The sequence below is a fragment of the Mustela lutreola genome, chromosome 18 (assembly GCF_030435805.1).
Source record: "Mustela lutreola isolate mMusLut2 chromosome 18, mMusLut2.pri, whole genome shotgun sequence".
Taxonomy (NCBI): Eukaryota; Metazoa; Chordata; class Mammalia; order Carnivora; family Mustelidae; genus Mustela; species Mustela lutreola.
This window is the reverse complement of record NC_081307.1, coordinates 3,681,902-3,696,536: the sequence shown is the minus strand read 5'-3', so window position 1 is coordinate 3,696,536 and position 14,635 is coordinate 3,681,902. Positions and strand designations below refer to the sequence as shown.

At 40.5% G+C, this 14,635-nt stretch overlaps 1 protein-coding gene across 2 annotated transcripts in view; it reads left to right on the top strand.

Moving 5' to 3' along the window:
- The first annotated feature begins 2,267 nt into the window (after window positions 1-2,267).
- The window catches only part of FNTA (farnesyltransferase, CAAX box, alpha), a 32,151-nt gene continuing 19,783 nt past the window's right edge, over window positions 2,268-14,635 (top strand). The window contains exons 1-2 of one of the 2 annotated variants that reach the window (XM_059155950.1): window positions 2,268-2,518; window positions 5,600-5,685. In XM_059155950.1, the coding sequence (XP_059011933.1) occupies window positions 2,319-2,518; window positions 5,600-5,685 (286 nt within the window). In that variant the 5' untranslated portion in view covers window positions 2,268-2,318. Of the gene's footprint in view, window positions 2,519-2,669; window positions 2,831-5,599; window positions 5,686-14,635 lie in introns of those variants that run through there. The other variant, XM_059155952.1, reaches the window with a different exon arrangement.

Sequence of the window (14,635 nt, the reverse complement as noted above, 5' to 3'; positions counted from 1 at the left end):
TGCTGCTGCGCCGGGCATGTGAGGAGTGGCTGGTTATATACACAGGAGTTGGGTAGGTGAGGACAAAGGGTTGTTCAGAAGGGCTATTGGGGTAAAGAAGACTGTCAGGATATTGAAGGCCTGGTTACTATCAAGCCAAGGCCACTTTCCCTCTAATGAGGCACTAACATAAAGACAATTGGGAGTCTCCTGGTGGAATGTTACATTCCTGCTATCAAACGTCCTTGTTAGTGAGATTTAGGTTTAGAAGAAACTTAACTTTATTTACTTTTCTTTCTACCTCCGCCTCCTTCAGTTTTTTATGGAGGGGAGGGTGACGTTAGGGCTTGAGGAACTGAGTTATGTGTCTTTGGAAATTGGGCTATTGATAAGGTAACTTCTTCGTTGTAAATCTCAAGGACATTTGTAAACCAAGAGAGACTCCTGCCTTGCAGGACTGTGATCTCTGCAAGATAACCATTTGTTCTTCTTTTAGGGCAGTCAGGGGTGCCTGTGGAATGTCACACATATTACCAAGGGGAGTGGGTGGAGAGGGGGTGCAAGGCGCCAGCCTCTGCTCCGTCCTCAGCCAGCCTCCTGCTCCCTCATCAAACCCAATTATCTCTCACTCTTTCTCTCTGTCTCTGTTGCCCTCTCCTCCCACCCCTGCACTCACATGCTCTCTGTTATAATAGTAATAATAACAACAAGAACAATAACAAATAGCCCCCAGATAAGCCTTCCCATTATAGAGGGTGAAAATTAATTCTCCCGCTACCCTTCTGAGTTCTTGGCTTGTGACCTTTGCAATAAAAGATTAATAAGCGAAAAACAGATTTATTAACATGTATGCCTCACATATACATGGAAGATACTTAGGAAAAAATTAGCAATTCCCCGGGGTTGCTTAGAATTCAGTCTTAAATACCATTTTAATAGGGAAAGGGAAGTGGCAATGTAGGCCTCTCCAGAGAATAAATAATTTTTAGGAAAGAAGAATGGGCCCTTAAAAGAACAGACAGTAGATAGGACAGGTTTAGTTTTTTTTAAGATTTGATTTATTTGACACAGAGCGAGTGGGAGAGAGAGAGACGGAGAGCATGCACAAGAAGGGGTAAGGGCAGGCAGGGGAGAAACAAGTTGCCCGCTGAGCAGGGTCCTGATGTGGGGTTCAATCCCAGAACCCTGGGATCATGACCTTAGCCTAAGGCAGTGGCTTAAATGACTGAGCCACCCAGGTACCCCGAGATAGGACAGTTTGACAAAATTTGTCTGGGTGTGGTCTCCACTTCTACTGTGGGGTTTAGGACAATTCAGTTTCTTTTAGAGAATCTGTCTTTAGGCAGATAAAGGGAGCTCAGATAAAGCTTCTCCCTTCATAGGCTGTTTTTCAAGTGCTTACGGCTCAGAAATAATCAGTATACCAAAGCAGTATATTTTGGAGTGACATGTCCTGAATACCGATATATTTTAGGGTGCCATTTTCTGTTGCCCTTCATTACAATGTAAACTTCGTGACTACAGAGACTTTATTTTACACTCCTGTGAGCAAGCTACGTAATAGGTAGTAAACAGTTGTTAAATGTTTGCCCTTTCTGTATCATACACACATAGTATTTGTATAATTAGGATATTAATTAATTAGAGAGTGAGGGAGAGCATGAGAGAGGAGGTCAGAGGGAGAAGCAGACTCCCCATGGAGCTGGGACCCCGAGGCATGACTCAGTCCCACGACTCCAGCATCATGACCTGAGCAGAAGGCAGTCGCTTAACCAACTGAGCCATCCAGGCGCTCCCAGATCTTAATTTAGAAAGACAAAAGCCCTGTATTAAATTCTTTGGCCTAAGCTCACCATGCAAAAGAAAAATGTGCCCAAGAAACATAAAGGCCTTTAGGGTTAATATGGAGCCCTGGAAGCCAGTTTCCCAGACAGGGCTGAGGGGGAGGAGCTGGGTCTTCAGCTGTGGGTCACCTGCCCTTATCCAATGCGTCTAAGGCACTGTCCAAGAGAAGAGAGAACCATCTCCATAGCGAGGGGATCTAACAAAAACAATCCGTTCCAAAGTATCAACTACAAGCATTCGGAAAGGTCCACACACGGGATGACGCGCGGGAAATCTGGAGTCCTCAGGGACAGCGTCGTTCCCTCCAAAGAGGCCTGGTACCCATCTCAGCGCTCCAGGGCTGGGGCCCCGCCCGGGTCTCTCTAGTCTGCATCTCTATGGTAGGAAGGGAGGAAAAACCGGAAGTGGGCCGCTGCGGGGGTGTGGGAGGGAGCGAGGGGCGGGGCCGTGGGGGCGGGGCTACCGCCGCTACCTCCGCTGCGGACCGAGGCGAGATGGCCGCCACGGAGGGGGTTGGGGAGGCTGCGCAGGGCAGCGAGTCCGGTCAGCCCGAGCCGCCACCGCCCCAGCCGCACCCTCCGCCGCCCCAGCAGCAGCAGGAAGAAGCTATGGCGGCTGAGCCCGGAGAAGCAGTGGCGTCCCCTATGGACGACGGGTTCCTGAGCCTGGACTCGCCCACCTATGTCCTGTACAGGTAAAGCCCACGGCAGGGCCGCCGCGCCCGAGGCCCTTCCTCCTGAAGGCGGGTGCTCCCCCCGGCCGGCGGTTCCGGGTCGGCTCCCCTGACCTCGGCGTGTGCGGCCGAAGTTTCCGCGGCTTCCTCGTCCGGCTGGCCGGGGTGGAGGGAGCGCGCTCGGCGGGGTCGAGGCCCGCTCGACGCCCTCGCGCTCTTTCCGGGGTTGCTGGTTCCCGGGGCCAGCCTGTCGCCGAGAGATGGAGGAGGCCAGACGCCAGACAGCGTAGAAACTGCAGCGCACCGGACAGCGCTCTCCCTGAGGCTGTTCAGGTGTGATTCAGGAATTTAGGGAATCTCCCGCTCGCTTTCCTGCTCCCACGGCGCTAAGCTCGTTGATCGCAGAGTCCCGAAGGGTTTGGGGGCTCTTTAATAGCCGGGCAGGAAGTAAGAGTTAAATATAAATAAGGTCCAGATTTGCTCGCTTTAAAAACAAGGTGTAAGGGCTTCCCCTGGTTTGTTCTGTTAAAGGGGACGGAGCTAGTATAAGATCTTTAAGGGCTGGGACTTTTACATTCAGCATTTTCTTTAAATATTTTAGCGCCTACCATCAGGCAGGCACCGGATTTAAGCTGTAAAACCGAAAAGGTATTTGTTAAACTCTGTAATCCGTCGTTACATCACCTCGTGTATTATAAAAGTGGTATATAGTAAACAGAGTTGGGTACTTTGTAACTTTCTTGCTTTTTCTCCCGACTTTCACTCCTAGAAGTTCTTATCTCCAGTTGGACTTGCAAAAACAGTTGAGAAATGCTTGTATCTTATTTTTCTTTTGTCTTATTTTTTCTTATGTAGTTCTAAGTAAACCCACTAGATAGCTTATTTGCCTTCCTTGATTTTATGAATGAGTGAAAGTCACCATCCAGATTTTGTTACTGGAGTTTTACACATTTAATTTGGCTGTGGTAGCCCCATAATCCTCACACCTCCTCTCTGAATTGTAAAATACTCAGCTGCTTTAGTTGGCTAGGTCTGGTTTTTCAGTGACTATATGACAGCCTTACCTTTTTCATGCTACTGCCCCAGGCTCTAGGTCTCACACCTCAGGTAATTGTTTCCCTTGTATTTCTTCTGATACAGTGGACACAACTTAAGGATTGTCTGGATTCCACAGAATCGTTGCTGTCAATAGCTGATCTGTATAGAGAACTAAAAGATATTTATACTATATTTATAGTATAAATAAAAGAGTGGTTAAAACAAATTTAGTCATATTAGGCATTTTGCACAGAAATGTCTATAGGCACCTATTGGTGCCACTATGTTATTTTAGCAATGATAATGAGAAGAGTATTCATTGAATGCTTACTATATGCATTTATTTATTTATTTATTTAAAGTTTCTTTTCTTTCTTTTTTTTTTTTTTCATGTATTTATTTGACAGACATCACTAGTAGGCAGAGAGACAGGCAAAAAGAGAGGAGGAAGCGGGCTCCCCACCAAGCAGAGAGCTGGATGCGGGACTCGATCCCAGGACCCTGGGATCATGACCTGAGCCAAAGGAAGAGGCTTTAACCCATTGAGCCACCTAGGTGCCCCTATATGCTTTTATTATATGCTATATTTATAACATATGGCATAAATATTTAGGTGTATAGTAATATTGTGTTTCGTATATTGATTATATACTATATACTAATATATTCGTATATATATTAAATTTACTATGTATGTGCTTCTTATTATACACATTTAAATGCTTAACATATTATCTATTTAATCCTCAAAACAGCCTTCTAAGGTTGGTTAGTAATATCATCTCCATTTTATAAATGAAGAAACTGAGGCCCATAGAGATTAAGTAATTTTCTCAAGGTCACACAGGTGATAAGTGGTAGAGCCTACATTCTAACCCACACAGTTATTAGATTCAAGAGCCTGCTCTTGAAAGACCACCTGGACCACCTCTCAGTATAGTGAACTAATAATAGTGCTTACTTTTTTTTTTTTTTTTTTTTTTAAAGATTTTATTTATTTGTCAGAGAGAGCAAGCGAGAGCGAGCACAGGCAGACAGAGTGGAAGGCAGAGTCAGACGGAGAAGCAGGCTCCCTGCGGAGCAAGGAGCCCGATATGGGACTCGATCCCAGGACGCTGGGATCATGACCTGAGCCGAAGGCAGCTGCTTAACCAACTGAGCCACCCAGGCGCCCCAATAGTGCTTACTTTGATTTTAAAATGTCAGTTCCTAGTAACTTGTTACTCAATTTTTTTTAAATGCTAACTCCAAAAAGTCTTACTAGACCAATTAATTAAATAAATTTCTAATTTAAAACTATTCTGTACTTACTGCAAAACAAGTTTCTCTACTTACATAAAAACTTTAAATTTGAGAACTATTGATTTATTAACTTATTTTAATGGGCAGATATTCAGTTTATTTTTATGATACTTTAAAAGTTTAAGATGGGGACGCCTGGGTGGCTCAGTTGGTTAAGCAGCTGCCTTCGGCTCAGGTCCTGATCCCAGCGTCCTGGGATCGAGTCCCACATCGGGCTCCTTGCTCCGCAGGGAGCCTGCTTCTCCCTCTGACTCTGCCTGCCACTCTGCCTATGCTCGCTCTTGCTCTCCCTCTCTCTCTGACAAATAAATAAATAAAATCTAATAAATAAATAAATAAAATAAAAGTTTAAGATGTAAGGCAAAATGGCAAAACTTGATCATGAAGAATCCAACCATGATTATATATATATATATATATATATTTTTTTTTTTTTAAGATTTTATTTATTTATCAGAGAGAGAGACGGGGAGAGAGCAAGCACAGGCAGACAGAATGGCGGGCAGAGGGAGAAGCAGGCTCCCCGCCGAGCAAGGAGCCCGATGTGGGACTCGATCCCAGGATGCCGGGATCATGACCTGAGCCGAAGGCAGCCGCTTAACCAACTGAACCACCCAGGCGTCCCCCAACCATGATTATATTAAAATATTTATAAGTTACTGATTTAATAGAAGTGTAGTTGTTGGTAATTTTAAAAACATTGGAGTTCTTTTTCTTCTTATGTATTTGAATACAGTCACTGAAAAAATATATATATTTCAGGGACAGAGCAGAATGGGCTGATATAGATCCAGTACCGCAGAATGATGGCCCCAATCCAGTGGTCCAGATCATTTACAGTGAAAAATGTAAGTTTATTTTTGATTAGGAAAAGGTCTATAAGTTAAACTTAATAGCAGAGTTGAAATTGACAGTTATATGGTTAGGTAGATGACAGATTTTTGCCTAATAAAAATCTAAATGACTTAAGATAAGCTAATACTTGTTTTTTAATCATTCCTTTTCATGGTTAAAGCTTTTATTTTGTCCAAAGAATGGACATATTCTAAGTATAAGTAATGAATGCTACATTATACTATGTAATAGGTACTTGTGATTGTACTTTTCATTTATTGTTTAATCTGTACAAAAGATACAACATAAACGGGTTACTGGTTGATGTAGAATAAACTGGTTGCTGAAACTTGTGCATTTTGAAATATCTTTCAGCAATGAAATGTTAGGCTCAGTCAGAATACAATTACTGATATTAAAATGAGTGGATTATTTTCTTTGACAAAGTATCATTCTTTCATAATGAATGTGAATGAAAATGCTTTGTAAATTGAAGGTCATTGCAAATCTTCATTGTTCGTTGTTCTTCTAAGAAAGGGTACATGAGTAAAATGGAATGCTAGCTTTGCGTTTTTTGTGTGTGTATATATATTCTGATTTCTGTTGCTTGTGGTGGCCCCATAATCCTCAAACCTCCTCTATGGGGTGTGTTTGTGTGTGTGTGTGTGTGTGTGTGTGGTATGTACACATTTCAGTTAAAGCTTTGTTATCCAAGATATCCAAGATCATTCCTTTTTTTTTTTTTTTTTTTTTAACAAAAAGAGTTTATTGTTTTGGTTATGAAGTAATGCCAAGAAATGTTTGAAAAGGAAGAATGATGACTTACTGAGTATAATGACTTACTGAGTATAAAAATGTCCTACTAAAAATAAATGTGGGGCGCCTGGGTGGCTCAGTGGGTTAAGCCGCTGCCTTCGGCTCAGGTCATGATCTCAGAGTCCTGGGATCGAGTCCCGCATTGGGCTCTCTGCTCAGCAGGGAGCCTGCTTCCTCCTCTCTCTCTCTCTGCCTGCCTCTCTGCCTACTTGTGATCTCTCTCTGTCAAATGAATAAATAAAATCTTTTAAAAAAATAAATAAATAAATAAATGTGAAACTGGTACAGAAATAAATAGATTAACAAATCTAAAAATAGATTAGTATAGATAGGAACGTAATATGTGATAAAAAGAACATCTTATACTTGTATGAAAAGATGGATTAATCAAATTGGTTTTGCAGCAGTTGGATATAAGCAAAATTATATCTTTATCTCCTGTCTTACATGAAAATAAATTACAGATGAATTAAAGTTCTGTTGTTTTTTTTTTAAGCTTTTATTTATTTGACAGAGAGAGAGAGAGACAGTGAGAAAGGGAATACAAACTGGGGGAGTGGGAGAAGGAGAAGCAGGCTTCCCGCCCAGTAGGGAGCCTGTTGCAGGACTCCATCCCAGAACCCTGGGATCATGACCTGAGCCAAAGGCAGATGCTTAACTAACTGAGCCACCAAGGCACCCCTGAATTAAAGCTCTAAAACACAACTGTAAACATACAAGGAACAAGAGAATAATCTTTCTTTTGATGAAGAAGGTATAATTAAACAAGATTAAAATTCAGAATTAAGGAAAAGATCAGAAGATATAAATGCATTAAAATGCAGAACTTTTACACTATGAAGAGATATGATATGGGAGAGATAATTCACTAGAAATAGAAATGTCTGGGTGCCTTGGTGGCTCAGTCGGTTGAGTGTCTGGCTTCAGCTTGGGACATGAGGTCCTGGGATCCAGCCCCACATCAGGCTTCCTGCTCAGCAGGGAGTCTGTTTCTCCCTCTGTCCCTCTCCACACTCAAGCTCTCTCTCTATCTCTCTCTCTCGCAAAAATAAATAAATCAATTAAGTAAATCTAAAAAAAAGGAAAGAAGGAAATATCTGAAGAGATATTTAACCTCACTAGTGATCAGAGAGATGAAACCCACTTTCAGATTCATTAGGTACCTATAACAAAGATGTTGGAGAAACTGATAAAATCACACATTTCTCTTGGGGTTAAATAATTTAATAAAAGCTTTTTTTTTTTTTTTTTTTTTTTGCAGGGTGAAAAGATTAACATATAAAATTCTTAGCTATAGATTAGAAACCATAAGGAAAAGATAGAGAAATATAACCTATCAACCAAAAACCATAGATTGAATATATCAAAATTTAAAATTTGTACAACCGAAGACACCCATGAACAAGTTAAAAGGGAAGCAGTAATATGGGAAAAGATGCACCATGTGAAATGGGATTGATGTTCAGAACTTTATAAGAAATTCCTACAGGAGGTTAAGGAAATGGGCAAACAAAAAAATAGACAAAAGGGTACATGAACTAGTGGTTTACAGTAGAGAAAATTCAATTGGCTTTTAGAGGGGGAGGTTTCTATTATCATTAGGAATGAAAGATATACAAATAAGATGGGAATGTTATTTCCCAACCATGCATTAAAGGGTAAAAATCAAAACTATTCTTATGATATCAGGTACTTGGGTATATGAACAGATCCATACATTTCAGATAGTAATTTTTATGTTTACCATTTTGGGGTTTGGTTTAATCTAGTAAAATTGGAAAATACTCTTATCATACAACCTTGAAATACTGCATCCATTGATACATTCTGGGTACACTCTGGCATATAATGTCAGAAGACATAGTAGGAGGTTAAGAACACACACTTTAGAGACAGACCAACTGGTTTAAATTCTAACTTTACCATTTTACTGGCGCTATAATCTTGGATAAATTATTTAACCTCTCTATACCTTTATTTCCCCCTATGTAAAATGAGGATAAAAATAGTAACTGTAGTTGACTCTTAAATAACATGAGGATTAGGGGTACTGACCTCCCTCCTTCCTGCTTAGTTGAAAATCCATGTGTAACTTTTTTTTTTTTTTTAATTTATTTATTTTTTTGACAGAGAGAGACACAGCGAGAGAGGGAACAGAAGCAGGGGGAGTGGGAGAGGGAGAAGCAGGCTTCCTGCTGAGCAGGGAGCTCGATGCGGGGCTTGATCCCAGGACCCTGGAATCATGACCTGATCCGAAGGCAGACACTTAATGACTGAACCACCCAGGCGCCCCCATGTGTAACTTTTGATTCCTCAAAAGTTTAATTACTAATTGCCTACTGTTGCTGGAAGTCTTACTATTTATAACATAGTCAGTTAACACATATTTTGTATGTTAAATGTTTTATACTCTGTATTCTTAAACTATGTGAGAGAAGAAGAAAATGTTACTAAGAAAATCATAAGGAAGGGCACCTGACTGGTTCAGTCAGTAGAGCATATGACTCTTTTTTTTATTATTATTTTTTAAATTAATTTATTTGTTAGAGAGAGAGCACACACAAGCAGGCAGAGTGGTAGGCAGAGGTGGAGAGAGAAGCAGGCTCCCTGCTCAGCAAGGACCCCCACCCCCAGTGAGGGACTTGATCCCAGGACTTTGGGATCATGACCTGAGTTGAAGGTAGTGGCTTAACCGACTGAGCCACCCAGGCGTCCAGAACATATGACTCTTGAACTAGGGGTCATGAGTTCAAGTCCCTTATGAGGGTAGAATTTAGTTTAAAAATCAGGGTACCTGGGTGCCTCAGTCGGTTAAGCATCTACCTTCAGCTCAGGTCATGATCCCAGGGTCCTGAGATCAAGCCCCACATCAGCCTCCCTCTCTCTGTCAAAGAAATAAAAATTTAAAAAAAAAAAAAAAAGCTCTTAAATTTTTCATAAGAAAAATATGGTACTATACTGTGTCAAAAAATCTGCATAGAGGTGGACCTGTACAGTTCAAACCCATGTAATTCAAGGGCCAGTACTTTTGAGAGAGAATAAATTATATATATAAAATAATAGAACAGTGTCTAGCTCAGAGTAAGGACTATATATGTTAACTCTTATAATTTGCAGTATTTTTTGAAAAAGCAAAATGTTGGAAGCCAAGTATATGTCTTTTTTGGAAGATGGATACAGTGTATCATTATCATACAGTTGAATACTAGGTAACCATTAAGAGGATCTAGATCTTTTATAGCATGGAGAGATCTCAGAAACAATGCTGAGTTTAAAAAGCCATATAAGTTTTAGAAACTTTGAGTATGACAGTATATCAAATGTGTAATTTTTAATTATAAGAATATTTTAATATTGAAAACTACAGAAAAAAATCTAATGAATATAAAATTCTATTTATATAACCCCAGATTAATTTATGAGCCTGTCAGCCTGACATATATAACTGTAAGGCTGAGTATTCTGTTCCCACTTGTAGAATTCTGGGAAAAAAATAGCATTCACATGTAAATTATGCTGTGTTCTTTATATGGAATAGTGGAAAAAGAGTGATGTAAATGTGTTTATGTTAGCATGGAAGAACATACCATTGAGGAGGAAAATGCCGAAAAGGAAAGCAGTATAAAAACTGTTACACCAGTGGGTGCCTGGGTGGCTCAGTGGGTTAAGCTGCTGCCTTCGGCTCGGGTCATGATCTCAGGGTCCTGGGATTGAGTCCCGCATCGGGCTCTCTGCTCGGTGGGGAGCCTGCTTCCCTCTCTCTCTCTGCCTGCCTCTCTGCCTACTTGTGATCTCTGTCTGTCAAATAAATAAATAAAATCTTAAAAAAAAACAAAAAAAACTGTTACACCAGTTTCATTAAAAATGAACAATGGGTGCCTGGCTGGCTCAGTTAGCAGAGCATGCATCACTTGACCTCGGAATCGTGAGTGACCCATGTTGGGCATAAAGATTACTTAATAAAAAAGAAATAAAAAATTTTAAAAATAAACCACAAAACTATATATTTATGTAATATATATGTATATATACACTTAGAAAAATATCTGGTAATAACCATTGCCCTTGATAGAAATCTAGTGCATTGAGGAGTGGCATTGAGGTGAGGGAAGAAAGTTCATGTACTTTTGTATTGTTTATGATGTTTGTGTGGAATATATATTCTTTTTAATTAAAAATATTTTTTGAAGTAATACATGCTCATCTTAGAAAATTTTGAGGATGGGGGCATCTGGGTGGCTCAGTGGGTTAAGCCTTTGCCTTTCGCTCAGGTCATAATCTCAGGGTCGTGGGATTGAGCCCTGCATCGGGCTCTCTGTCCTGCAGGGAACCTGTTTCCTCCTCTCTCTGCCTGCCTCTCTGCCTGCTTGTGATCTCTGTCTGTCAAATGAGTAAATAAAATCTTTAAAAGAAAGAAAAGAAAATTTTGAGGATGTTAAAATTAAAAGAAGACTCTTATCATCAAGAAATAGCCACTGTTAAACTCAACAAAGTAGGTTTAGAGAGAACGTACCTCGGTATAATAAAGCCCATATATGAAAAATCCATAGCTAATATCACCCTTGTTGGGGAAAAACATCTTGAGAGCTTTTCTTCTACAGTTAAGAACATGCAGGGATGTCTGCTCTCACCACCATTATTTATCATGGTTCAGAAGCCCTAGCCACAGCAATCAGACAGGAAAAAGAAATAAAAAGCATCCAAATCAGCATGGAAAAAGTAAAATTTTCATTATTTGTAAATAATATATTATATATAGAAAACCCGAAACACCACCAAAAAAACTGCTGAAACTAGTAGGTTCAGTAGAGTTGCTGGATACAAAATCAATGTACGGAAATCTGTTGTATTCTTATACACCAGTGATGAAGCAGCAGAAAGAGAAACAAGGAATCAGTCCCATTTACAATTGTGCCAAAAACAATAAGATACCTAGGAATACCTCTAACCAAAGAGGTGAAAGACCTGTACTCTGGAAACTATAAATACTGATGAGGGGTGCCTGGGTGACTCAGTCAGTTAAGTGTGTAACTCTTGATTTCAGTTCTGGTTGTGATCTCAGGGTTGTGAGATTGAGCCTTGTGTTAGGCTCTCCACTGGGCATGAAGCCTCTCCCCCGACCCCCTACCCCCACTCTCTCAAAAACAACAACAACAACAAAACCCACTGATGAAAGAAGTTGATGATGACAAAGAAATGGAAAGACATTCCATGCTCATGAATTGGAAGAATATTGTTAAAATGTCTGTACTACCCAAGGCAATCTACACATTTAATGCATTCCTTGTCAGAATACCAACAGCATTTTTCACAGAGCTAAAACAATCCTAAAATTTGTATGAAGCCACAGAAGACCCCATATAGCCAAAGCAATCTTGAAAAAGAAAAACAAAGCTTGGAGGCATCACAATTCCAGACTTCAAGTTATATTACAAAGCTGTAGTAACCAAATAGTATGGTACTGGGGCACCTGGGTGGCTCAGTCAGTTAAGTGTCTGACTCTTGATTTCGGGCTCAGGTAATGATCTCAGCGTCGTGAGATGGAGCCCCTCATCAAGTTCCGGGCTGGATGTGGAGCCTGCTTAAAAATTCATTCCCTCTCTCTATACCCTCCCCACCCCTGGCAGACCATGCAGGCACATATTCTCTCCCTTTCCTTTTAACCTCCCCACCCTTGCTCTGGCATGCATGCACATACTCTAAAAAGAGGGAAAAGGAACAACAAACAACAAAAAAGATTGGTCAAAATAGTATAGTACTGGTACAAAAATAGACACATAGCAGTGGAATAAAATACAAAACCCCGAAATGAACCCGCAATTATATGGTCAGCTAATCTTCAACAAAGCAGGAAAGACTATGCAATGGGAAGAAGTCTCTTCAACAAAGGGTGTTGGAAAAAATGGATTACCTTCTTACACCCTTCACAAAAATAAATTCAAAGTGGATTAAAGACCTAAATGTGAGACCTGGAACCATAAAAATCCAGAATAGAACATAGGCAGTAACTTTGGCCATAGCAAGTTCTTTCTAGATACATCCCCAGAGACAAGGGAAACAAATGCAGAAATAAATTATTGGGTCTTCATCAAAATAAAAAGCTTCTGCACAGTGAAGGAAACAGTCAATAAAATTAAAAGGCAGCCAGCCTATGGAATGGGAGAAAATATTTGCAAATGACCTACCTAATAAAGGATTAGTACCCAAAATATATCAAGAACTTGGGGCACCTGGGTGGCTCAGTTAGTTAAGTGATTGCCTTCAGCTCAGGTCATAGTCCCAGAGTCCTGGGATAGAGCCCTGCGTCAGGCTCCCTGCCCCATGGGAAGCCTGCTTCTCCCTCTCCTTTTCCCACTCCCCCTTCTTGTGTTCCCTCTCTTGCTGTGTCTCTCTGTCAAATAAATAAATAGAATCTTAAAACATATATATAAAGAACCAAGAAAACACATAATCCAATTAAAAAATGGACAGAAGACATGAATATACATTTTTCCAAAGAAGACAGATGACCAACAGACCAGATGCTCACCATCACTTATCAGGGAAATGCAAATTAAAACTGCCATGAGATAGGGCATGTGGGAGGCTCAGTCAGTTAAGTCAGGTCAGGATACCAGGGTCGGGATATGGAGTCCTGCATTGGGCTCCCTGCTCAGTGTGGAGTCTGCTTCTCCCTCTGCTCCCCCACCGCTGCTCCTGCTTGTGCACATAAAAACAAAAATCATAAAAACTACAATGAGATAGTACTTCACCTGTCAGAATGGCTGAAATCAGCAACACAAGAAATACCAAGTGTTGGCGAGGATGTAGAGAAAGGGGAGCCCTCTGGCACAATTGGTGGGAATGCAAACTGGTGCAGCCACTCTGGAAAACAGCAGAGAGCTTCCTCAAAAAAAAAAAAAAAAAGTACTACCCTACGATCCAACACTTGCACTAGTAGGTATTTATCCAGAGAATACAAAAATACCAATCAAAGGGATATGTGCACCCCGATGCTTATAGCAGCATTATCTATAATAGGCAAGTTATGGAAGCAGTTCAAGTGCTCATCCACTGATGAGTAGAAAGAAGATGAGGTATATATAAAATGGAATATTATTGAGCCATAAAAAGTAATGAAATTTGCCATTTGCAACAACTTGGAGCTAGCGAGTGTAATGCTAAGTGAAATAAGTCAGAAAAAGACAAACACCATATGATTTCACTCATGTGGAATTTAAGAAACAAAACAAATGAGCAAAGGGAAAAAAGAGACAAACCAAGAAGCTATTAACTATAGAGAACAAATTGATGGTTACCAGAGAGGAGGTGGGGGTGGTGAAATGGGTGATGGGGATTAAGAAGTGTGAGTGTGATGAGCCCCAGATGATGAATGAAAGTGATGACTCACTGTGTTGTACACCTGAAACTAATATTAAACTATATGTTAACAAATAAAAACTTTAGAAAAAGAATATATATATATTTTTAAAGATTTTATTTATTTGACAGAGAGCGAGAGAGGGAACGGAAGCAGGGGTGGGGGAGAGGGAGAAGCAGGCTTCCCGCTGAGCAAGGAGCCAATGTGGGGCTTGAGCCCAGGACCTTGGGATCATGATCCAAGCCTACGGCAGATGCCTAAAGACTGAGCCACCCAGGTGCTGTCCCAGAAAAAAGAATATTCTTGATGATGCAGTAAAAGTCACCAATTTTTAAAAAGAGAGAGTGAGGGGCGCCTGGGTGGCTCAGTGGGTTAAGCCTCTGCCTTTGGCTTAGGTCATGATCTCAGGGTCCTGGGATCAAGCCTCTCATTGGGCTCTGCTCATCAAGGAGCCTGCTTCCCCCTTTGTCTCTGTCTATTGGTGATCTCTCTATATATGAAATAAAAAAATAAAATCTTTATTAAAAAAGAGAGTGAAATAACCACTGTTAATATTTGGTATATAGCCTTCCACTCGTCTGTGATGATGTTCCCATAAAGTTGGTTTTATGCTACCTATATGTGGATGTGTATATGGTTTATATGTGTAGATACGTATATATATAAACATACATACATTGTATATGTGTTCTAAGCATTTTGTTGTAACTTGAAAATTATTTGGGAGCTTGGTTCTTAATGACTGAATGTTTCATAGTTAATTTGCTACTTACGTTCTTCTTAATTTT